General features: G+C 41.2%; 1 protein-coding gene and 1 long non-coding RNA gene across 2 annotated transcripts in view; one reads left to right on the plus strand and one right to left on the minus strand.

Moving 5' to 3' along the window:
- GRIN2D (glutamate ionotropic receptor NMDA type subunit 2D) overlaps positions 1-24,586 on the plus strand; it is a 335,290-nt gene that overhangs the window by 106,620 nt on the left and 204,084 nt on the right. Inside the window, exons 4-5 of the mRNA XM_066607728.1 lie at positions 4,704-4,818; positions 21,975-22,186. Coding sequence (XP_066463825.1) covers positions 4,704-4,818; positions 21,975-22,186 — 327 coding nt within the window. The remainder of the gene's footprint in view (positions 1-4,703; positions 4,819-21,974; positions 22,187-24,586) is intronic.
- Positions 4,686-19,488, minus strand: LOC136632683 (uncharacterized). The gene is made up of 3 exons (XR_010793190.1): positions 19,339-19,488; positions 14,783-14,894; positions 4,686-4,931 (listed from the first exon to the last, which is right to left on the minus strand). It is a non-coding gene; the product is annotated as an uncharacterized lncRNA (long non-coding RNA).

Consider the following 24,586-nt stretch of genomic DNA (forward strand, 5'->3'; position numbering starts at 1 on the left):
TTCCCTGCTTGTGTGTAAGGAGAAATCTGTCACTCTATATGCAGTGGGCCGGGAGAGGTCAGCATGGCCCACCCTCGTGACTCGAAGCTCATGTCCGAATCAGACTTCAAAGTGTATTAATTCTAAAATGCCACAGCGTCCCAGAATAAAACATACATGGGGAGCAACAGCCAGCTCTGCCATGTAACTGGTGGTTTGGGCAGCATGAAGCTGATGACAGAATCCCTTAAATTTTCAGTTATTTAATTTATCTAAAGAAGAACAAAATCTGAGATATGTAAAATTGCAATTTTATCTCAATACCGGGGATCTCCAATATTTGGCTTCTCAGCTTTTATATACATACAAGTCCAAGTTTACCCTTCCAGTTGGATGCTGGGAATCACAGTTCAGTAACAGCTGAAAAGTCACAGATTGGAGACCACTGCTGTACGCATTAAAATATGTGGTGATTCGTTGCGGTTGGTATTTTCAATAAGCCATTTGCTATATAATCTTATTTTCACACTAATGTCATGCCATCTCTTTATAACAAAAGCCATGATGGTGCATTTATAATAAAGGCCATGAATGATCTGTATCCAAATCAATCCAAATTGACACTAATGGCGCCTACTGACTTTATTGGGGTCTGTCAGAATTCCAGTATGTTTGATAGCAAGGATAATGCTCCAGACTGCTTTTCTTAAGGTACCTTTATACAGGTCGATAGTTGCCTGAATGATTGCTCAAACAAATGCTTATGGATGACTGACGGCCTATGTATACATGGTCCTCGACAGGGCACTGAATGAAAAGTCTCTAAGTTGTCACTAGTCTTCCCGTCTCAGCTCACTGAAACGGAACAACTATTGAGCGGCTTCTCTCTCAATGTAAATAGGAGCTGCTCAATCTTTGAACTCTCCCTATTTACTGTGAATGGAGGCCCGAAGAGATCTCTGGCCGCTCCTCCTCCATTAACTGATAGACTTTCGCTCCTGTATAAAAACATAGGAGCAATGGTTGCTTGGACGCCTGTCAAGCGGTTATGCGCCCAACAGTTGTCCCATGTAAAGGTAGCTTTACTGTCATTTTTACCACATCTCCTAATGTAGAAGTGAGTAGAGCGTAAGGTGAACAATTGTTTTCTTTCACTTTTACCTTTAAATTAAATATGTTAATACTTCCTCTGATGGTTTATTTCAACATTTTTTGCAGGTAAATGATCTATTCCAACAAAAGTTCCAATAAACTAAGTTGAATTCATTAAATCGCAACACCACTGAATGTGTCTGTTTCAATTTCCTTAGAATCTAGTAAGTTAACAAGAAGGCTGTAGAGAAGACAGACAGATAGGGATATTGATGGTAATGATGATAGTGAGTGTGGTGGCAGAAAGAAAGATGTATGCGCAGTGTGCAAACAATTACCTGGGACAGACACAAGGGAGATTAGTGGATTGGTAATGCATATCTTATTTACACCACTGTAATGAGGTTTATCTTACTTTTGTAGTCTGCAGTATAAGTGGTCCTCTGCACACATATATACTTCATTTTCTCATTTCCATTAAATTTCCATTAAATGAATAGAATGTATTAATATACGAGAGCATCTTTATTGAATGTTATCTATTGCTTTGTTCCATAATTTCTTCGAAATGTCCTTGTTTAGGCAATTACATTTTCAGAGATGTAAATCATAGCTCTTGGACTGCAATGTAAAACTGGCCATACGGTTCCAGATGCTTATTCAGCTGATAACATGCCCAATTTGGTCAAGTGTATATGTGTTCTTAGTGGAGACAGTGGAGTAATGCCCCTTTTACATGAACCGATTCTCATTTTAATGAACGAGTGACGTCACTTGCAGAATTTTTAGATCATCGTTGAGAATTGTTCACTTCTCGTTTAGTGCTTCATATTCCTATGGGAAACACTGAGCGGGGAGTGTTTTGATGTAATGAGTGAGCGAGTCGGCAATGATTTTTGATGCGCTGCGGAAAAACCTGGTGCTATAGAAATAAAAATTATTATTCAGACTGAAATGGAGCGACAAATGAAAAGAGCATGATGGCTCACGTTTAGATGTAACAATTGAAAAAAGTTTGGTACCGTGTTAGCCAGTAGAGCAAAATGTGATTGTTCTCAGTAAGAGAAAACAAGTAATCTTGTGAAGATGATACCTTTTAATGGCTAACAAAAATACATAATATTAATGCGAGCTTTCCAACCTACTTAGGGTTCTGCTTCAGGCTAAAATCTTGGTTCGAAAGCTTGCATTAACATCATGTATTTTCGTTATCATATCTAGAAGATTATGTAGTTTCTCTTGCTGGGAACTATCTCATGATGTAACAATTATCGCGCACTTTCATTTGTTTGAGTGAATTTTGAGCGACAATTGTTGTGTAAATGGGCCTTAAGTCACTGACAAACACTTGTGCCAGATGCTTATTTTCAGGGAGAAAAGGAACAGGCATGCTAAAATCCAGCATGCGCAACCCTACCTTCCTATGACATCTGCAGTCAGATGTAAGTTGGAAAACTATCACACACATTAGAGTGCTATCTGGTCCCGCTGAATTCTGCAGGTTCAGTAGTAATTCATCTAATTTATATAGCTACTTTAAAACCTGTAATAATGTTCCCTTTTACCATGTGTCCAGGGCTAGTTGTCTGGAAATTCCATTAAAAAATATATTTAAAAAAAATCCAGAATAGACATTTTCTAATCAGCTTGCTTGCCCTAAACAGAAATAAAAAAAACTAAGCAATTGTATATATCTCAAAATGGCATCAATAAAAACTACAAGTTGTCCTATAAAAAACAGGCTTAATACAACTTTATTGACTGAAAAAAAATGCTCTAGTCCTCGAATATAGAATGATAAAATGGTAAAGTTGGAAGGGACCTCCAGGGTCATCGGGTCCAACTCCCTGCTCATTGCAGGATCACTAAATTATCCCAGACAGATGTCTGTCCAGCCTTTGCTGGAACACTTCCATTGAAGGAGAACTCACCACCTCCCATGGTAACCTGTTCCACTCATTGATCACCCTCACCGTCAGAAATTTTTTTCTAATATCTAATCTGTGTCTTCTCCCTTTCAGTTTCATCCCATTGCTTCTAGTCTTTCCTTGTGCAAATGAGAATAGGGCTGATCCCTCTGCACTGTGACAGCCCTTCAGATATTTGTAGACAGCTATTAAGTCTCCTCTCAGCCTTCTTTTTTGCAAGCTAAACATTCCCAGATTCTTTAACCGTTCCTCATAGGACATGATTTGCAGACCGCTCACCATCCTGGTAACTCTTCCCTGAACTTGCTCCAGTTTGTCTATGTCTTTTTTAAAGTGGGGTGCCCAGAACTGGACACAGTATTCCAGATAAGGTCTGACTAAGGAAGAGTAGAGGGTGATAATAACCTCACATGATCTAGACTCTATGCTTCTATTAATACATCCCAGAATTGTGTTTGAATTATGACGCCACATAAAAATTATTTTTGTAAAAACTTACATTTATATTGTGCAGAAAGGGGTAAAACATAATAAAACCTTTATAAAATTGCTTCCGTCATCATCATAATGTCTTGTAGAATAAAGGTAACATATTTATACCATATTATGAATGCCATAAAAATAAATAGCAAAAAACAATAGTGAAATTGCTTTTTTCCATTATCTCCAGAAAACGAAAAAAAAAAAAAGAAAAAAGTTATTCAACACATTATATGTGCCTGAAATTGGTTCCTATAAAAACTAGAACTTGTCCCACAAAATACAAAGCTACACTGACGAAGAATTAAAAAGTTATGACCACTGGAACACAAAAGTAGATACGATTTACTGGCTCTTAAAGTGGTCATGCCACTAAGGGGTTAAAAATATGTTTAAAGTAACTGAGTTTTCTTCTAAATATATTTACATAACACATAAATTAGAGCCTCCTGTGGCGCAGAGTGTAAACTCTCACTCAGGACCTGAAGGTTGCAAGTTCAATCCCCACTTGACTCAGGTAGCCAGCTCAAGGTTGACTCATCCTTCTGAGCTCAGTAAAATGAGAACCCAGCTTGGTGGGGGGTAATAAATAATAATTACCTGAAAGTGCTGCGGAATAAGTTGGCGCTATACAAATACCGAGATTTAAATTCAAAGTCTACAATAAAAAAGTGACATCCTCAGGAGGGTTTTTCCAATTTTAGCATGGCTGTTGGAGGTAGGGAAGGGGGGGGGGGGTATGCGTTCTACGTAAATTTGTCTGCCCACTGAATGTAAAGAAGAATGACAGCAAATCTAAATCTTGAAAATGGTGAAAAGATTAAAGCAAAGTATATCATAAACAATTCATCTTCATGTACATAAAACCAAGCAACCACTTCAATCATAAGAATCTTAGATTACTAAAAATTAACCACTAAGCATTCAACTGTTCAGGTTCTCTTTTTTTGCCTATTTTATGAAATGTCAAAAACTTATTACATTATGCAGAAGAGTATATAGAATAGAAGACAAGTTTTACTTCCAGACACTTGTATAACAAATGTATTATCTAGCATTTAGACAATGTGGACAGATTGGTGACCTTTGTCAGTGAGGTACACAGATTGCTATTTTTGTAGAACTTTAGCAGATTAGTCAATCAACGATAAGGACCCTAAAGTAGGATACCACATGCAGAACTTGCTACTATCATTTACAGAGACTGGCATGCTCTCTTAACAGATATTTCATGAACATCTCCTGGGGAGCAAAGGACTTCTCATTTAATGAAGATGGGTACCTCATCAATCCAGCGCTTGTGGTGATTGCTCTCAACAAGGAAAGGAGCTGGGAGGTGGTGAGTGCCTGTGGTTTCAGTATGCTGTGAACTTAAGCCTCATGCAAAATGGCTGATCTGTATTTGTCTTCAAATCTTCATAATTAGGTTTCCTTTCTTTTAACGATATTTGACTGTTAATGTGATTTATGATAATAACAATAAGTGAGGGTTGGCATAGACAAAGACAAGTTGGCTGTTGATTTGAGATATAACATTTTGACAAGACAAGGGATGATATCACATTTCTATTTCACTCGATAAAGTTGAATCCCCCTCCCATCTGTGTTAGCATTCGTAAAGCATTTACAGTTGGCCAGAGGACCCCTGACTCAAGTAAATTATGCAAGTTCAAATGTTCTCAAGGACAGCCCATCAACAGTAGACACATGAAATGAGAATGCTTGTAATTGACTCATAAAAGTGATATGTAGTCTTCCAGCAGAGCTCTTTCACATTTTTCAGACATAAAGTATTGGACTGCCAAGTGTTATTATTATTATTCATGGGCAATTTTATGTTTTTGTGCATAAAACAAGTTATATTTTATAAACATCTATTTGTGCTCTTAATGTACCCTCTATATTAGGAACAGGCGACACTCAATCATGTTAAATAATGCATGTTGAGCTGAGATTGAGATTAGATTAAGCCCGGAGGCTATAATTCTTTGCAGTCTAGGAAAACACAACATACCCTTTATGGCATGTTCCACGTTTGTTGCTAGCAAAAACAGCATGCTGGTTTATTGCTAATTGTTGTTGTCTTGCAGTTTTAATGAGTTTCACCTGTAGAACTGCATAAGGTTTGTGGCAACAACTGTGGCACTGTCTGAATATACCTTTCTACAGTGAAGGTTAGGGAAAGTTACCACGATTTTCACCGGCACTGGCTTCTCGGTTTGCTTCTGTTGCCTTTTGTCTTACTGTGTTTGTTTGGCTGCTACATGGTTTTGCTTTAGGTTTATTGTTGCTTCTTTATTTTACCCATTTAGGATCAGTTTGTATTTTTTGTTTAGTTTAAAGACACAGTACATGGAAAGTCCTGAAGTGCTGGTGTCACACCTGCTGCCAACGAGCGGTAACTGTGTTTCTGAAATAAATGCACGGGAACTGTTAACACCACAGATCCCAAAAAGCAAATAGCTAATGGAAAAGAAAAAATAAAGTAAATGGGTATTATCCCTATGAGGGCTCTAAAATGTGAACATCTATACCTAAATAGTGAGTGTACCATCCCGATATGCCAGAACCTGGGGTACTCTCTAACCCTGATATCAGGAAATAAAGATATAACAATTTCAGAAAACACACTCCACAAATAATTAAAAAAAAAACAGAACCTATCTGTAAGTGGCAAGCAGAAACTCTGACTCCAAACTCTAGAGCTATGATCTCCTGGTTTTAGAAGGAGACTGAATAGACCAATTGAACAGCATAGACACCAAGGTGAAGAGGAAATAATAACACTCCCCAATCACCCATAGGTGCACTCCAACAGCAACACACCCAAAACCACTCCTACCAGAAAAACTGTACTCTGGGTGAGGTCACAACTCTACTGCTAGGGCAAAAAGTTACATTTGTTATATTTGTGTGGGTAGTAGAAACAGCACCTCAATAAGATGTTACTCTTGTCCATAAGAGAAAAATATATATTTAAACATGAAAAGACAAGGAAAACAAAAGGGGTAAAAAAATGATAAAAATATAAGAGAGTGGGACAGCTATCCTTAACCAGTTTTGGCATGCCAAACCCTGCCTAAAATAGAGGTGATTGGCACAGTAAGGATGGCCCGCTGTCTTAACTCTAGTTGATCTAGTCTGTCTTAAATGGAGAGTAAGGTAGGGTATAGAGATCACATGAAAGAGCAATATTTTACTTATATTACAGAGTTAGCAAAGATGAAAAAGCTCTACAGTAAGTATCACCACTGGTACTTAAGTGCAGACAGCTCATGCAAGACAATAACCGGTGCCCATGTAGAGGTGGGCCAGAAATAAATACACTTCCATTATGACTGGTTGGCCTACTATGGAAAATACCTCTCTGTTTGGCCAATCAGTCCATACACCACAGGAGATATTGTAGTGAGTTTGCAAAGCATGGCAGATTATACACTGAACCCTACTAAGGAATTTCTGACAAACAACAATTCAGTGACAGGAAGAAGGCACTCAATGGCCCCCAGTACCAAAGGTGCAGTTACATGGGACAGGGCTGAGATTGTGACTTCACCCCAGCACAACCTCCTGATTGCGCTGTAACAATATTATCCATTTCCTGCTATGGCCTCTGTGCTCTGTAGGCAGAGGATACCACTGCTTTTCTAGTCCTTTTCAGCTTCAGTCCTCAGTGTCTGCCTTTGCTACCCCTCATATGAACCTCCTTCTTGTGCCTTGGTTCCTATGACTTTTAGTTCTGCCTGCCCTCTGAAATGACTCCCGACTCTGATCATGGTCCTACAATCTGACAGGTAAATTTCTCAGCCTTGATTCATTGCTATGTTCTCTGCACTGACTCCTTTCTGCCATCCTGGTCATCATGTGCAGATCATGAAAAATCAAGATTTAGATTTTTCCTGCAGAAAAGTTCATTCCTCCTTGTGTGCATTCAGTCTGAATCCCATAGACAGTCTTTTGACAGGTAGTCAGCACCAATTTAATGTTTAGGAGGTATACATCTTTGAGCCATAGAAATCTGTGGACAGAATGCTATTTGTGGCTAAACAGTTTATGTGTAGAGATGAGCTATTCCATATAAATAGAGATGAGCGAGCTCGTTCATATAAGCAAGTTACTCGAGCCAGCATCGCTCTTCTCGAGTAACTGCATTCTCATCCGAGCAGGCTCGGGGGGTGGGGGGGGGCGGGAGGCGGGGGGGGGGGAGCGGGGAAGGGGGGGAGTGAGAGAGATCCCTCTCTCTCCCTCCCGCTATCTCCCACCCACCCCCCTGGGCCTGCTCGGACGAGAATGCAGTTACTCGAGAAGAGCGATGCTTGCTCAAGTAACTGCCTTATCCGAGCGTGCTCGCTCATCTCTATTTATGTGGAATATTCAAATATGGTAGTACTGTTGCATAAAATTAAGCCATCAAAGTGAAAGCTAATATAAATAAAAGTCCTAAAAAAACATTAAAAATTTTTTGAAGTAATAGGTTCAGAAAAGATGAGCGGAAAAGAAATTAAAAAAGGAAAATGGGTGAAGGTAGAGTGTGCATTGGGTATTTTCTGCCATGTACCCTCAGAGCCCCTTTCATGACAAATCATGCCAGTTTAAATATTAGGAAATTAATTTAGTGATGAAAGATTCAATAGCCAGCTATAAGCATGTGTCCCCTAGAGCAGGACCTTGATAATAGCAGGAGTCGTGGAAGACTTTTAGTCCCTGGGTATAATCTGCATGGCGGCTGATAGAAAAACCTTTTCAATTTGTGCTAATTGTTCTACTATCAGTGACAACAATATAATGCCAGGAATGTTCTTGGCACTGCAAGAGCAAACTATGTTGTGAAGCTGAAATATTTTGTCCCAGAATGGTATTAATCTTGACACAGCTCCAAGAAGTATGTAGGCAGGTGCCAGTAGTCTTCTGGCATTTGCAGCACTTTTTACATTTAGGGGAGTAGTTGTCCTCTATTGCAGGGGTGCACAGCCTTTTTTAGAGTGAGGACCAAGTTATCATATTTTTCTAATTCAAGGGGTTATTGCAATAAAACTTTTGCCAGCTATAATGTATTTTTTTCCCACTTACATACCAGTATAGAGAGATGCCAAAAGTCATGGGACAAGAATCGGTAGCGTGTAGCACCCCCTCTAGCTTGGCGAAGTGCACCAACTCGATGTGGCATCAATTTCACAAGTGAAGGAAGATATCTGGAGAGATGTTGAGCCATTCTGTTTGGATAGCCACCCACAGCTGGGGGTGTTTGTTGGTGCAGGATCTCAGGTTTGAATGGACCTCTCCACGACATCTCATAAATGCTCAATTGGACTCATGTCAGGTGAACATGCAAGGTCACACCACTTGTAGGAACTCTACAAAATGCTTCTCCAACTAAATCTGCATAACTTGGGCCTGATGACACAGTGCATTATTCTGCTGGAATATCCCATCACTGTGTGGGTGTATGAAGTCCATGAATGGCTACAAATGGTCACAAAGCAGTTGAATATAACAGGCTCCAGTAAATGATGTGTTAAGGTGGATCAGTGCAACCCATGCCCAGTGCTTTGTTGACAACTGGGATCTATGATTTCATGGGGACTGCACCACCCACAGACTCTACCAACAACCCAAAACAATTGATATCGTGACTCATCGGACCATGCCACATGTTGCTAGTCCTCTATGGTCCAGTTAGCAGCCTCACAAGCCCAAGTGGTTGGTTTTCTGCTCCAACAGAAGCTAAAGAAGCTGAAGAACACTGGACTGATCTGCTGGATAGGCATGTGAAGCCTCCTGTATAGAATGTGGATGTCATTTCTGCCAGAGTCGCTTGTCTGTTCGCACAGACAATTCTAGCCAGACTACCACCAGTTGCAATCATTAAGCACCCATGGATGGTCATTGCACTGTCCACCGTGTGTAGTTATGCCTTTTATGATGTGATGGATACAAGACTCCGATGCGCACCTCCAGACCACTCTGTTCAGCAATTCACAGGTAGTGGCACAGCTCTGACAGCCCTACCCAGGCACCGTAGCCACCCTCCTAGGCAGGAAGCTCAGGACTAAAAAGGTGGAAGGGTAGAAACACCATTATGCTGCATAGAGTTCCACAGCTATGTTAAGGAGTAGGTAATTAGGGATCCTTCACATGGGTATATGCAGTTTCAGTCTATCTAAATACTCAGTGCTTTCATGGACCTAAACTGTGCATATTCATTTTGTATTTGGACCTTCTTGCGTTTTTTGCATGAATATTCACTGCATTTTTCACATGAGCAAAAAAAATGCAAGAAGGACGCATTGATTTCCCCTGCCCTCATGCATAACACGCAGGCAAAATGCAAGCCTTGTCTATTTATGCAATTCCATTGACTTTAATGGCCAATTTTGGTCTGTAATACGGACCAAAATAGGACATGCTACAATTTGCTTCATGTGCTTAAACACACGCGTAAGTAACTTATGTCTGAATACCCAAATGCAAATTAATGATATTTAAGCTGTCCGTATTGAGCTAGTAAACAATACATGCAGAAAATAGAGTGCCAATACACCCATGTGAATGAGCCCTTATTAATGGCCCTTTGAAGGTAATCATAATGCTGGTGTGGCCCTCAGTGAAAATGAGTTTGACACGCCTACCAAATCCTTACATTATCATCAATTTAGACATACTGCTATCCCATGACTTTGGGCATGTCAGTGTATAAGGGCTTATTTTTTTATGGGATGAGTTATATTATTTAATAGCTACATTTTGGAGTAGATATATGCTACCATTTAACTTGAGACGCATGAGACATTCTTGTTTAGTGACTTACTGCTGCAAACAGCTTGTGTGAGAGAAAACTGCATGCTCAAGCATAAATCACATGACTAAAATCACCATATAGCGCAAGCTTTAAAGCGGTATTCCCATCTCAGTCAATCATGGCTGGGATGAGAATATCTGTCTGTAATGCCATTGCTAGAGCTGGCCAGGATTAATTGAAAAGCCATGCTGATTTTTTTCTGTTTCCGTAATTCTTATAAATGTATATAGAATTTACGAAAACTTTGTAGAACAGTCAGTTCAGTTATTTCCATAATCGCAGCTACTGCTAGCCACTGCATACAGATTCTCATCTCCTCTATTATTAATTGATTAGGATGGGAATGCAAAGAAGGTCTTATGTGGAAGGATGAATGGTTTCCCCAGTGTGAACAGCTCATATATAAGAGGATAGAATCCCTACCAGCCCATTCCCGCAAGTAGATGGTCAAGGCTGCGAGGAGTGCTACACTGCTGGGGGAAGAAGATGTGTTTAGAATCTTACAATGATACTTCCATCAGTCACCTTTTGTGGCCACCACTGACCTCCTGTTGCCTACTTTTCTACCTACCTGGTATATCCAGGTAGGTGACACACCCATCAAAGCTAAGAGCAATAAGAGAAGGTCTGCTTGTGCTGCAGAAGCACGGCACATGAGGCTGGTCCTGGCAATCTTTATACAAAAACACAGCTAATTACATGGACAGGCAATCAGCCAAGCAGAAGGGATTGTGCACCTCTGCTCTCTGGGCCATAAGACTCATGGAATACCATGTAAGCATTATGTAAGCAATCAAATAAAGTCAACTAGCGGAGCAAAAAACAATTAAGTTTAATAAAACTTCTTTTAAAAAACCTATCCCCAATAAATAAAATAAAGTAAAGCTCTTTTTTCAGTAAAAAGTACACATCTTGAACAATACCACTGCACTCTCAACAGCCCATAGAATAAAGTTAAATTATTATTTAGACTGCGTGATGTGAAAAGATTAAAAGAAAATGGTGGATTTGCAGTTTTTTCTATTTCCCCTAAAATTATACAAAAATTACTCAATTATATGTACTTCAAAGTTATACCATTAATAAATACAACTAATCCTGCAAAAAAAAACATGAAGGCCTTTTTCACACAAGCGTCATTTCTCAGCAAAGTGAGCCACACAAAGAATTGTGCCTATCTCTGCTGAAAATCAGATGAACGAAGAATAGTCGTAAACAAGTTGTGGCTATTATTAGTGATTTTTCAATCCATTCACACGGCTGACTGCAGTGAAATAACGCCACAACCCCAAAATCCCTTGGTCGGCAGAACTACTTTAATGACTTTTAAATACCTCACTAGAGGCCTACCTCTCCCTTTTTCTGATGGCTTTTATAGGAGTCTATGGAGCCTCCAGCATTTTTCTGTCCATTGATAGGGCAAGACCTATATTTTTCGGCAGCGTTGAAATTCAGTTGCTGAAATTGCACTTATGTGCTATATTTTTTGGTCCAATTAGTTTTTTTGCACGCCCAAAATCGTTTGTCTTAATGAATCCATAGGAAACCATTGGTACTAATAGTCATGATTTATTTGTTATTTACCAAGAAATGACGTGTGATGATGTGTGAAAGAGGCCTAATGAAAAAATAAAAATGTATGGATCTCTGAATGCTTTTACACGAAAACGCGACTTTGTAGCACCATATGCAAGGATTTTTTTGGAGGGGTTTAAAATATAAGCCCTACCCCAAAAATCAGCCATGGTTAAAGAGAAAATTTTTTTTAAAAGTATACATCACTTCTCCCACACTGTCCGGGGCTCCGCCGCATCTTCTTCCTGGGTCCCGGCACTGATCTTCTTCTTCTCTTCTGAACGGATTTGAAAAATCCCCGCCTCCAGGCCAATCACAGCCAGCACTCGATGAATGGTTGTGATTGGTTCAATCACAGCCACTCATCGAGCTATAGCTGTGATTGTCTGATGCTTAGCCAATCACAACCAATGCTTCCAGAAGGCAGGGATTTTTCAATACCCAGTGAGAAAATGATGAAGAGAGACAGTGTCGGGATCCAGGGAGAAGCTGCAGCAGCGTCGGACAGTGCTTATAAGGTGATGTATGTGTATTTTTTTTTATTTTTTTCTGCAGCAATGGCTTAGAGTATAGCTTTGACAATAGGATTTCCTACTGTCAAAGTTGCATCGCACCACACAAAAAACGCGTTTTTGTGCAATGCGATGCAACAGAGAGAAAGGCTTCATAGGAAAACATGGGCTACAAAATCTCACGAGTCGTGTACATATTGCCGGACCTGCAAGGCTTTTTGTGTCGGGTTGTTGCATGCTACAAAACATCGCATGTGTGAAGTAACCCATGGGCTTCTCATACATGCGATTTGTAGCATTGTAGCAATGTTACAAAATCACGCGACTTTGTTGCCCGTGTGAACAAGGCCTTATTGTAACATTTTTGATGTTACAAAAATGCAAATAAACACAACGACAAAACACAGCAAAAAAAACCCCACTGTGTGTGAGTTCAGCCTAATGGCTTATTCACACGGGCATATATCAGCCGGAGTTTTCACGGCCCGCCGATATACGCTCAGGTATACGCTTGGATTCCAGTGCATCAGATCACATAGGCATATTCCCCTGGCGTAAAAAAACGCCCGCCTGGGCGCTTTTACAGTGGGCAGGAAGCTATCTTCCTAGCTGGACCATGGCCGCTGCCATTGACTCCTATGTGAGCCAATGACAGTGGCTGGAGAAGGAAGGTGAGAAGGAGTTTAGCAGCATGACTGCTAAACTCCCTCCCTCTTCTCTTCTCCTCGCTGTCCCTTGCTGCTGTTTGCAATCGGAGGGGGCGGGATGGGGACAGAGCTAACCTCTGCTCACTCTGCCCCCTCTCATTGCTGACTGTGGACAATGGACGGGGAGGGGAAGGGAGCTTAGCTCAGCCCTCACCCCACCCCCTTTCATTGCAAACAGCCAGAGGGGAGGAGAGAGGAGGTGAGCCGGCAAGGGAGAGGGAAGGGGAGACAGTTTAGCAGAGGAAAATACAGGAAAAATAGGTCAGGCTACATTAAAAAAAAGTAATGATAAATAGAGATCTGTGAATATATATAAAGATTTACATTAGCTCTATATTACGGTCCACAAAACACGGAGGTAATATTCGTCTATCTGAAAATGGCCTAAGGCCTCGTTCAGACGAGCGTGGTTTACACGCTGCTACAGCAGCGTGTAAACCACGCTTCTATAGCGATCAATAGGTTGCTATGGAAGCGCTCACATGGAGCTTTTTTTATCAGCACAGAATCTGTGCTGGTAAAAAAGATAGGACAGTGAGTGCCGACTCGCCTGTCAGCTCCGTGTTGCGGCGCTGTCCATGATGCTGACCACAGGCTCCTATGGGAGCCACGGCAGCACTCTGCTCGCAGCATGGACATGTGAACAGGCTCCTCCATAGAGCACAGAGCAACTCCCTCACTGCAGAATTCCTGCATGTCAGCAGTGTTGTTTACATGCTGCTGTTGCAGCATGGTTTACACGCTCGTCTGAACGAGGCCTAAGGCAGCATTGTGCATCTGGATTTGTAAGCCACAATCTGGAATAAGATATACAGAGAAAAGTGGAAAGATTGGCCTCTATTCCGTATTTTGAATCTATTCCCACCTTTGGCTTACAAATCCTGTCCACCATACTGCATCTGAAAGTAGCCTATGAGATATCAAAATAATTGAGGAACAGAGCATAAAAAATTATTGTTTTTCCTTTGTGAAAATCAAACTCTTCTTTTCATATGACATTTGTACTTATAATGGTGCTTTGCAATTTTTTGTGCTCTAACCTTTTGAGCTTTCTGGTTCTGCTACAAACTAATATAACACCAGGCTGATCAGAGCTGACATTCACCCACGAACATTTCGAACTGAATGGTCCTTGCGTCATTAAAAGTGTAATTAACGGCATATAGAAAACACAGTTATTTACCATGCTGGGATTTATTTTCTACCATGTATACTATTTATAGGCTTTTCAGTGTGCGGGCAAAGGGACAAAAAAAGAAAGGTTGAGAATAGTTGAGTGAAAGCCGTATAAGCTGATTATGTAGAAAATAAAGCCACCACATGGCTGAAAGTATGTAGAAACTTGAAGTTCATATTCTTACTGTATGTGCTTGTTCTGAACTTGATTAGGGAAGAAAGTTTGATGGCTAATCTTAAAAATGTTCTATTGAACAGGAAGAAGCAAAATACCTGGGTACAGAATATGCCATGGTGTACTCAAACCTCAAGTAAATAAGACTGGGGCCATCAGAACTAACTGAGGCCAGTAAACAAAAAGCATATGAGGGCATTCCTTGGGTAACTGGTTACTGTCGGCAGTTTGGTGAAAAAGTTACCAGCATTGTTGCCCCTTTAACTAAACTAACATAAGGCAAGGATTCAGTCATGGTGGAATAGACAACTGAAGCTGAGCAGGATTTCCAGAACCGGAAGCAAGCCCATTGTACCTACCTGGAATAATGCCACATTTCAAAAAGCAGGTTATTGTGCAGACACCTCTGATGTTGGTGTAGGGGCTGCCATGTCACAAATAAGGGGTGGGGAAGAGCATGCTATGGTCTACCTGAGAAAAAAGTTGAATGAGCATGAGAAAAAGTAGGCCATCACAGAAAAGGAATGTTTGGCACTTAAATGGGCATTAGAAGCACTCAGGTACTACTTGTTAGGGAGAATGTTCAAACTTTTCATGGACTATGCTTCACACAAGTGGATATACCAGAAGCATGAGAAAAACAGGTGGGTGACCCAATGGTTAATAATGTCATTGCAAAATTTTAGTTTTTCAATTAAGCACAGACCTAGGCGTCAACTTTGAAATGCAGATGCCCCTCTCTAGAGCACACTGTTTAGAGGCATAGTGCGTTTCACCCTCAAGGTCGAAATGGGGGGGGGGGGGGGAGGGGGGAGATATGAACAGGACCAAGGGAGAAGTGTTTTAAGATGTTTTTTTCTGTTTCTATAGCCCTCGTCAGCCTTTTAACCCCTTAACGCTATAGGACTGTGATCTCTTTTCATACAACCTGGGCGCCGGCTGTTTTTTACCGCATGGCTCATCGGAGCTGTTAAACTTTTAAATGCCACCATCAATTCTTACAGCGTCATTTAAATCCCCCGGCTGATGTTCCAGTGTATAGTACGCCCCCCCTCCCCCCGCGCAATGAGATTGCGGGTTGCTGTGCGGGTGTCATGGTACCTGGGGGCTTTCTGAAAAGCTCCAGGGCTGTCATAGTAGAATGCCTATCAAGTAGAGATGAGCGAGCATGCTCAGATACAGCAGTTACTCGAGTGAGCATTGCTCTTCTCGAGTAACTGCTCACTGGTCCAAGCATGCTCGGGGGGGCGGGGGGGGGTGAGCAGCGGGCAGCGGGGGGAAAGAGAGAGAGATCTCTCTCACTCTCCCCCCCCCCCACTACCACCACCGCTCCCCCCCCCCCCCGAGTAAGCAGTTACTCGAGAAGATCGATGCTCGCTCGAGTAACTGCTGTATCTGAGCGTGCTTGCTCATCTCTACTATCAAGCCATACCCTTAGGGTGGCTTGATAGAATACCTACCTAATCGCAGTATGATGTAATGCTATGGCATTACATCATACTGCAGGAACCATCAAAGCAGCACAAGTTCTTATCCTCTCTGGGGAAAACCTTGTCCCCTGGTGCAAACACCGAGTTATGACTGACTCCTAGGGTGACATCACATCGTGACATTTTCTTAGCAGACTGTTTTTGCGGGGCTGGTTTGCCACTGCCTTCCCCTGTCGTTTTTTACCCCCCAGCAAGTTGGATCCTCATTTTACCGACCTTGGAAAGATGGAAGGCTGGGTCCTGAACCATGCAGGGATTGAACCCGCAACCTTCAGGTCATGAGTGAGAGCTTAGGACTGCATGTCTGCTGCCTTAACAATCTGCGCCAAAAGTATAAAAAAAAAATTAAAACTCTTTTGCCATATTTGTAATAAAACAATCTAAATAATAAAACAAAAATACATATTTGCTATTGCTGCATCCATAAAAGTCCAATCTATCAAAGTAACTCATTATTTACCCCACACTGTGAACGTTATCCGAAAAAAAAAATAAAGAATGCCAGAATTGTGCTTTTTTTTGGTCACCCCATCTCCAAGAAAAAATGTAATAAAAAGCAATCAAAAAATCGCATATACTACAGAATAACACAAACGGAAACTACAGGATGTCCTGCAAAAATCATGGCCCCGCAAAGGGGACCTATTTTTTTGTGCACACGAGAAATGCGCATGCAAAATACGAAAAATGTGTACAAACCCTTTGATAACAACAAATTCTATTCTCTGTATATTGGGCATGCAAATTTTGCATGTGTAAATACGCTCATGTGAAGAAGCCTTGACTATGTACTGTGTTTTATGCTCATAATACTCAGTCCCCATATGCTCGTGTGAATGAGCCCTAAAGGCCCATTTACACTGGACGATTATTGCTAAAAATTCGCTAATCGACAATCGGTGCGTGTAAATAGGCGCGGGGCACCCGCATTTCGGGCACTTTTAGATGATCGTTAAAATCAAGCTCACCAAAAATCGTCACTCACTTTTATCAGTAGTTCTCCACGTGGAGTGCTGATAGCATTGTTTTCCCCTGGGCTATTAAACTCCTTTCAGAATGGCTTCATTTGCATATATAATTGGTATTTAACTAGCTGAGTAGGTACTTAAATACAAATTATTTTTTATGCAAAGTAATCGCTCAAAGCTGTTGCTCAAACTGTCATTTGAGCGATCTTTGAGCGATTATCTGCTCGTGTAAATGGGCCTTTAGAGTCTACAGTGTTGTGGGGGGGGGGGGGGGGGTACTTTCCACCAGACTTTTCCACATGACTGCAAGAACATCAGTGAGAACCTGCATTAAGTGCAGATTCAGACAAACATGTATTTCTCCCCTTATGCGGCCGTGATAATCATGGCCAGTGCTTTCAGTGTTTTCGTTTTCACTAACTTTTTTCTTAGCTGTTAATTGTATGGCCGAGAAAATATAGGAGCTGCTCTATTTTTCTCAACACATAGTGAATATTACATGCTGGGAAGATTGTGCAGCACCTATATTTCTGTGGCCTTTGTCATACTCCTGCGCTCTGGCTCGGAGTTTGAAAAGCCGGTGAAGGGAAAGAAATTCCCCCCAATCAGGCACAACTACACTCCATGCTGGTGAGTGTAGTTGTGCCTACGCTTGTCTGAAACCGCCCTAATACTGAGCAATAAGGCCTGGCATACAGCTGGTATACCAATTTATCCCAATGGCCTTTAACAAAGTTAATGTTTTGTTCTTTGCAAGCCATTCAAGTACTACCCCAAATTTAGCAAACCATGTGATTGTTGCCCTTCTTTGGGCAAGAGGCATTGTTCTTGCATGTGCAAGCGTTAAAGTGTACCTATCAATTCAGCAAACTTCTGATATGACATACAGGATCAGCTTCAGATCTACATAGACCTATGAGTAACAGTCGCATTGAGCCCCCAGTAATTTATAGGTTCCACTCTGCACGCTTGGTCATTTATGGACCCCTTTTTGTCCCCTTAGTTTTTTGTAGGACCTGCTTTGCCCTCTTAGCCATTTATAGTGATGGCCCTGCTTATTTATAGGCACTACTCTGCCTCTTGTGTCATTATCCCTTTAAGGATAGGCCTACTTTTTCCCTTTTTGTGGTCCATCCACACCACCCCTCCCACTTTCAAAAAATTATAACTGTTTTTATTTATCGATCAATGTAGCTTTCTAAGTCCTTTTTTTACGAGGCAAGTTGTATTTTTCAATGCTACTATGAATATATCATATAATGTACTGAAAGACTTTTTTTAAGAGGAGTGCAATGGAAAAAATAGGCAATTCCGCAATCTTTGGATGGCCCCCGCTGTACAAACTGCAGCAGAAATGACATGATGACTTCATTATCTGGGCCAGTAAGATTATGACTATACCAAATTTATATTTATATTAATAGTTTTTCTTTTGCTGTATTACTTTTAAAAAATAAAATATCTTCGGAAAAAATAAAATGTATTTTCTGCTGCCATCTTCTGACAGTTATAACTTTTTTTATTTTTCCGTCGACATAGTTGTGCAGTGGGCTCATTTTTTGCAGGATGTCCTGTAGTTCCTATTAGTATCATTTTGGAGTACATATGACTTTTCGATTGCTTTTTGTCCAATTTTTTCTTGGAGACAGGTTGACCAAAGTAGTGCAATTCTGACATGTTTCTTTTTTACTGGCAATGACCAGTTTTACGAACGCAGCAATATATATATATATATATATATATAGGAAAAGGCGGAGATTAATTACCTCCTTTCAAAATGATTTTTTGTCCCCATAGGTGACTTGAACTTGCGATGGCTACTGCACTATGATGTAATACCATAGTATTACATTACACCATGATGTGACAGGCAATCTATCAAGACACACCACAGGCTTGACAGCCAGTTTGCAGTGGCAGCCCTGTGGGCTTTCTTCTGGCTACTATTGCAACCAAACGGCACCCCACAATCTCATCACGGGGAGGGGGCATTCAGAACTCCCAAACAATGATTGTAGTATTTAAATGCCACTGTTAGAATTGATCATGACATTTAAAGGGTTAAGAACGCTAATTATGGTTGTTGCCGGAGGATGTCAGCTGTGAGAAATAGCTGGCACCCGCATTGTATGGAGCGGGACTAGCCCCGATCCCCCTCAATACAAGCCTGCACAACCAAGATGTAACTGTATGTCCTGGAACATTTGGGAATTAATAAGGCTTCACTAAGTCATTAATAAGTCCACACTATGCCCCCTGAGTCATTCATATAACCCACTGTACCCCTTGAGTAATTATTAAGGCCCTATTGTCTCTCTTGAGTCATTTATAGGCCCCATTGTGCCCCTTAGCAATTAAGGCCTCACAGTGTCCCTTGAGTCATTTATAGACCATACCGTGCCTCTAAGCAATTATTAAGGACCCATTATGTTCTGGCAGTATAATAAATTCGCTCACCTCCAGCACGCTCACACAGTATCCTCCATCCTCTGCCTCTTTTGGCCAGAATCATGCAGAATAACACAGGTGGCACAATGACATTCTGCTATCTGCATGACTGAGAAGGCGCAGAAATTGCTCAGCTTCCTGCAACGCTGCTGTCATAGTCAATTGTATCTGCATCTATAAAATGTGGGTCCAATTAGTTTCAAAGAATGAGGATTGGATACACCCCATCAATCAGTGAGCTCCAGCACCAGCCTGGGTTTGCCAGGTGTTGACCCCAGTCCAGATGGGGTTAGAGACATGTTAAAAGTTGTGAATAGTGTGGTTTCCCAGATGACAACCAACTGAAAAAGTGAAAGGTCACTAGAGATTAATTGAGCACTGTGTTGTTATTGCTTCTTTCACTTTACAAACAGTACTTACACTTGGCATCATGGCAGATAATTTGGCAACATTGTTCCCTTTGTCAGTGACTCCACTCAGTTGTCTATGCAGATTGCATGGCTATATGAACACAGGCTAGCAATGAATGTGGTTTTAAAGGTCAAGCCCACTTGTTAGAAGGGGAGTCCACATACTTTATGTCATGCAGCATGGATAAATCTCCATCCTATATTAAACTTATTGAAAGTGTAAGAGAAGTACAGGTCTGCTCAGATGTCCCCCATATTAAAGCTAAAGGGCTTAAACTATGTTACCTTGCACTGTCATTGAATTCCATAGAATCGCAGTGCAAGATTCAAGTTGCTACAACTGAGTTGCCGTGATTGCAAAAAATCCATCGAGATTGGATGCAACTATGACTGCAGTTGAGTTCAATGGCAGTGCGTGGTGACAGGACTACTCAGCAATCTTCGGTCGTGCAATCCTTGTCGCAGCCAAAGTTACCATGTAGTCTAAATATAAAATAGGCTTAGACTAGAGATGAAAGAGCATACTCGCTAAGGGCAATTACTCGATCGAGCATTGCCCTTAGCGAGTACCTGCCCGCTCGGAAGAAAGGGTTCGGCTGCCGGCGGCGGGCGGGGAGCAGCGGGGGAGAGCGGGGAGGAACGGAGGGGAGATCTCTCTCTCCCTCTCTCCCCCCAGCTCCACCTGCTCACTGCCGCAACTCACCTCTCACCCGCGCCGGCAGCCGAACCTTTTCTTCTGAGCAGGCAGGTACTCGCTAAGGACAATGCCCGATCGAGTAATTGTCCTTAGCGAGTATGCTCGCTCATCTCTAGCTTAGACACAAATCTTGTTTGTGATTTTACTTTTCTTACAAACCATGATTATATCTTTGTAACTTTTACAATAAAAATCTATTTATAAAAAAAAAATAGACTCCACACACCTCATACAAATAAGTGACAAACTTTGATGTATAGGATGATAGCTATGAAATGGGCAAACATTCCTTTAATTTTTTTCCTGTTAGGCTACTTGCACACAAATCTGCACAAATCGCACACAAGTTTTCTGCATTGCGAGATGCACAAAACTCATGCAAATATGAACTCCATTATTTTGAATGGAGTCATTCACATTTTGTTTTTGTTTTTTGTTTTTTTCCTGTGCAGCAATACTACGAGGTAAACAAAAGCTGCATGTTCTATCTTTTCGCGTTCCATCGGAATGCATCACCCATTGAGGCAGTAAAGCACATGGCATGCAAGTGTGATGTGATGTTTCCTATTAAAATCAAAGGGAAACCCTTGCGATCTTCAAGCACGCCTGAAGATCGCAGTTTCACAGAAGTGATGCAAGGTGTTTTTGAATGAAAAACGCCTCGCATCCCCATGTAAAACGCACAGCCCGATTACTCAGTCGTCCATGTGAATGTAGCCTAAGAGTGCTTTCACACCAGATGGAATATTCTGCTGTATTTGGAAATATCTGCATGTCTAGTATACAGATTTTGATGCGGCATTGAAAAGTCAGAATTCTGCTGGCGATTCTAAGTCAAAAATTGCATTTATACATGCAGATTTTGACAGCGGAATATTCGGGTTTGTATGAGACTGGCCTTACACTTTTCCTCCTCTATCCATAAAATACACCTCACATCCATGCTTGTAGGTGATCAACTACTCCACCTACCCTTTTCCAATTCTTACTTAGAAATAGTCATTAGAGTTTATATGAAAGGGACATCATCTTTGGTAATCACAGCTCTAGTAACTATAACTTAAAGAGTAATATGAAAAGCTGGTGTTAGGGACCTTTCACATGGGCGGAACTTTTTCCACACCGCAAGCTGCATTAAATTCCACACCAAAATCCACATGGCTCCTTGTGGATTTTGATGCAGAATGAAAAAGGCTTACTTCTGCTAGTATTCCACACCAAAATCTGCAATGAGACTGCAATTCGTAGAGGCTGATTTGTGGTGCAGAATGCAGAAAATTTCCGCTGGTGTGAAAGGTCCCTAAAAGGCCTAAGGAAGCTGAAGAAAAAGTTAATAGCTAAAATGTATTAAGTAAACTTTAGGAAGAGGAAGGCACGTCGAAAACAGTGCATGCACATTCTCTGCTGTGTAGGATGAGGACAAGTCATAAAACTATAAACAGAAAAAACTGAAAGAGCTTAGGGAAAATATTTTTGATGTATTGCTTAGAATATGGAGGAATAACTGATGTCATATCTACATATTTTCATGGCTCTAGGTTGGAATCTGGGAACATGGTGACCTGAGGATGAAATACCCTGTGTGGTCTCGTTATGGGAAATTTTTGCAGCCCGTGGATGATGACCAACATTTGACTGTGGCAACATTAGAGGAGCGACCATTTGTAATTGTCGAGGGTGTTGATCCAGCAACAGGAACCTGCATTCGAGATTCTGTTCCATGCCGCAAGCAGCTCAACAAAACTGACAAGTACAGTATATGTTTACATCACTATTGTGTATAATTAATCTACAAGAAAAAATAGATGCCGTTAAATAACAATTATCAGGGCTTATGCATGTGGCCGCAGGGGTGTAACTATAGGGGAGGCAGGGGATCCGGTTGCACCCAGGCCAAGGAGTCTTAGGAAGTCCATAAGGCCCATGAATAAAGCATTATAGTTGGGGGCACCATTACAGATTCTGCATTGGGGCCCAGAATCTTCAAGTTACGCCTCTGTATGGCCATATTATGGATCTGTTTTGCACAGAGCTGTAATAGGGCTGAAATGGTGATAAGCCCTCCATTGTATTTCCATATGCCTCATAGAAAGGCATACAAAGGTTATTTCAGTCAGATTATGTACTTATCCGAAAGGAAGAAATGAGGCATGCTCCATCAGTCCATACGTACAATACAGAGGTATTCTCCCATAGAATATCTCTGAACACATGGAGTTCAATCCTGTATGGCAGTGCATTAAAGGGGCTTTGACACTTTTTACTACTGATGACTTATAATCAGTATAGGTCATCCATAGCAGATCGGTGGGGATCCATCATTCAGGGTTCCTAACAATCATCTGGCCAGCTGTCAGTGCAGCGAAGTTGGACGTCCGCATCGGGGGTCAAGGCTGGAATATAATAGGCGCTTCACTCTCACTGAAATCTATGGAAGAAAAGCCGTTTATTACACTTCTAGCCCTGACGAGCCAGGCCAAATGTCCACATCGGTGATCAGGGCCAGAACTGTAATAGAATGCTTTGCTCCCATTGCTTATAATGGAGGTGAAGCCTCATATTACAATTTCGGCCCTGACCAGCGATGTGGATGTCTGACCCCGCTGCACTGACAATGGGCCGGAGGATCAGCTGATCAGTGGGGATCCCCACCAATCTGCTTTTGATGACTGATCCTGAAAATAGGTCATCAGTAGTAAAAAAGTGGCAAAACCCCTCCAAGGCTATTCCGTATGGAATTCCAGGCATGATAAATTTTTGTTTCCATCAACAGAACACATGCTGATAGAGAAGCATAATGCAGCTATTGAGGTATGTCAGCTGGTGACAAGAGAGCCAGTGGTGTAAATGCATTGATAAATATGCCCTAATATGTGTTACCTGCAGAATAAAGATAAGGCAACTGATGTCACTATCCAGTAAGTAACATTGTCTATTTTAGTCCATATTTTTTAATTGTTTGAAATGACCTTGGATGACTAAGCTTTGTGATTTCTCTCAGGGCTCATGCACACTGTCAATGGGCATTTATGGCAGTGCAAGAAGCAAGTAGATCTCTTTAAGTATGAAACTGTACAGATTGTTGGTACTCCAGTATTAATATATTTGTGCTGATCTGTGTATATCAACCAGATACAATATTGTGTATGGTGACTCATATCGAGCTCAGCCATGGAGAATTCATTGTGAAGCCTGGATCTTTTATGTTCTTCTTTTGGAAGTTAGAATTCTAGCTTGTTTTTATAAGAGGTCATAATGTTTCCATAGATCTGCATGAATTACATAATAAAAGTAGTTCCTTTACCCCTTTCTGACATCTGCCATGTAGGCACAGTGGAAGTTACAGGAGAGCATATGGGGCAGGCTTAAAAGCCGAGCCCGCTGCATATGCAGGATCAGGATCAGAAATAATTCTAATCTAGCCCATTTAATTCCTTACATGCCACAGTCAATAGTGGCTGTGACATCTAAGTGAGTAGACAGAGTGTCACCCCATTACCACTCTCTGCAACCCAAAATGTGTGGAGTGCCAATGGGTTCCTTTGGTATTATTACCAGTAAACTCAAAGACATGAAATTGTACAACATGGCTAGGTGCATCAATTACCCTTTAATGGATGGCATATGACTCCACTGTTTATTTTGGTTTCTGGGTTGCTATGTAGCCCAGGACCAATCAATATCCCCTAAGACTGCCTCCTTAGTACGTCTATTACACCCTCACAGTGGCAGGATATAAAAGGATAATGCTGACATCATAATACATTACAATACAAAAGTATTGCAGTGTATTATACAAGTGCTTGCGTGATAAAGTCCCCTTGTGAGACTAGGAAAAAAATGTAATAAAAAGTTTCATAAAGTGTTCCAAATATAGAAAAGCAAATATTAAAAGTGAAAAAAAAACCTTTTCCTATTTCTTACTAAAAATATAAACAAAACAATAAAAAACCCCAAACAATAGGTATTGCTGTCTCGCACTAGCCCTGAGAGTAAGATGCACCATGTCCACGATGAACGCAAATAGAAGGCTGGTCATAATGTCAAGTCCGTGCAGGCCATGGGAATAATGACCTACACGGACACAACCCAATCAAGGGCTGGCGGGTAAGGAAGGAGAGAGGAATGGGACGTGCATACATGCAAGACA

The sequence above is a fragment of the Eleutherodactylus coqui genome, chromosome 6, assembly GCF_035609145.1.
Source record: "Eleutherodactylus coqui strain aEleCoq1 chromosome 6, aEleCoq1.hap1, whole genome shotgun sequence".
Lineage (NCBI taxonomy): Eukaryota > Metazoa > Chordata > Amphibia > Anura > Eleutherodactylidae > Eleutherodactylus > Eleutherodactylus coqui.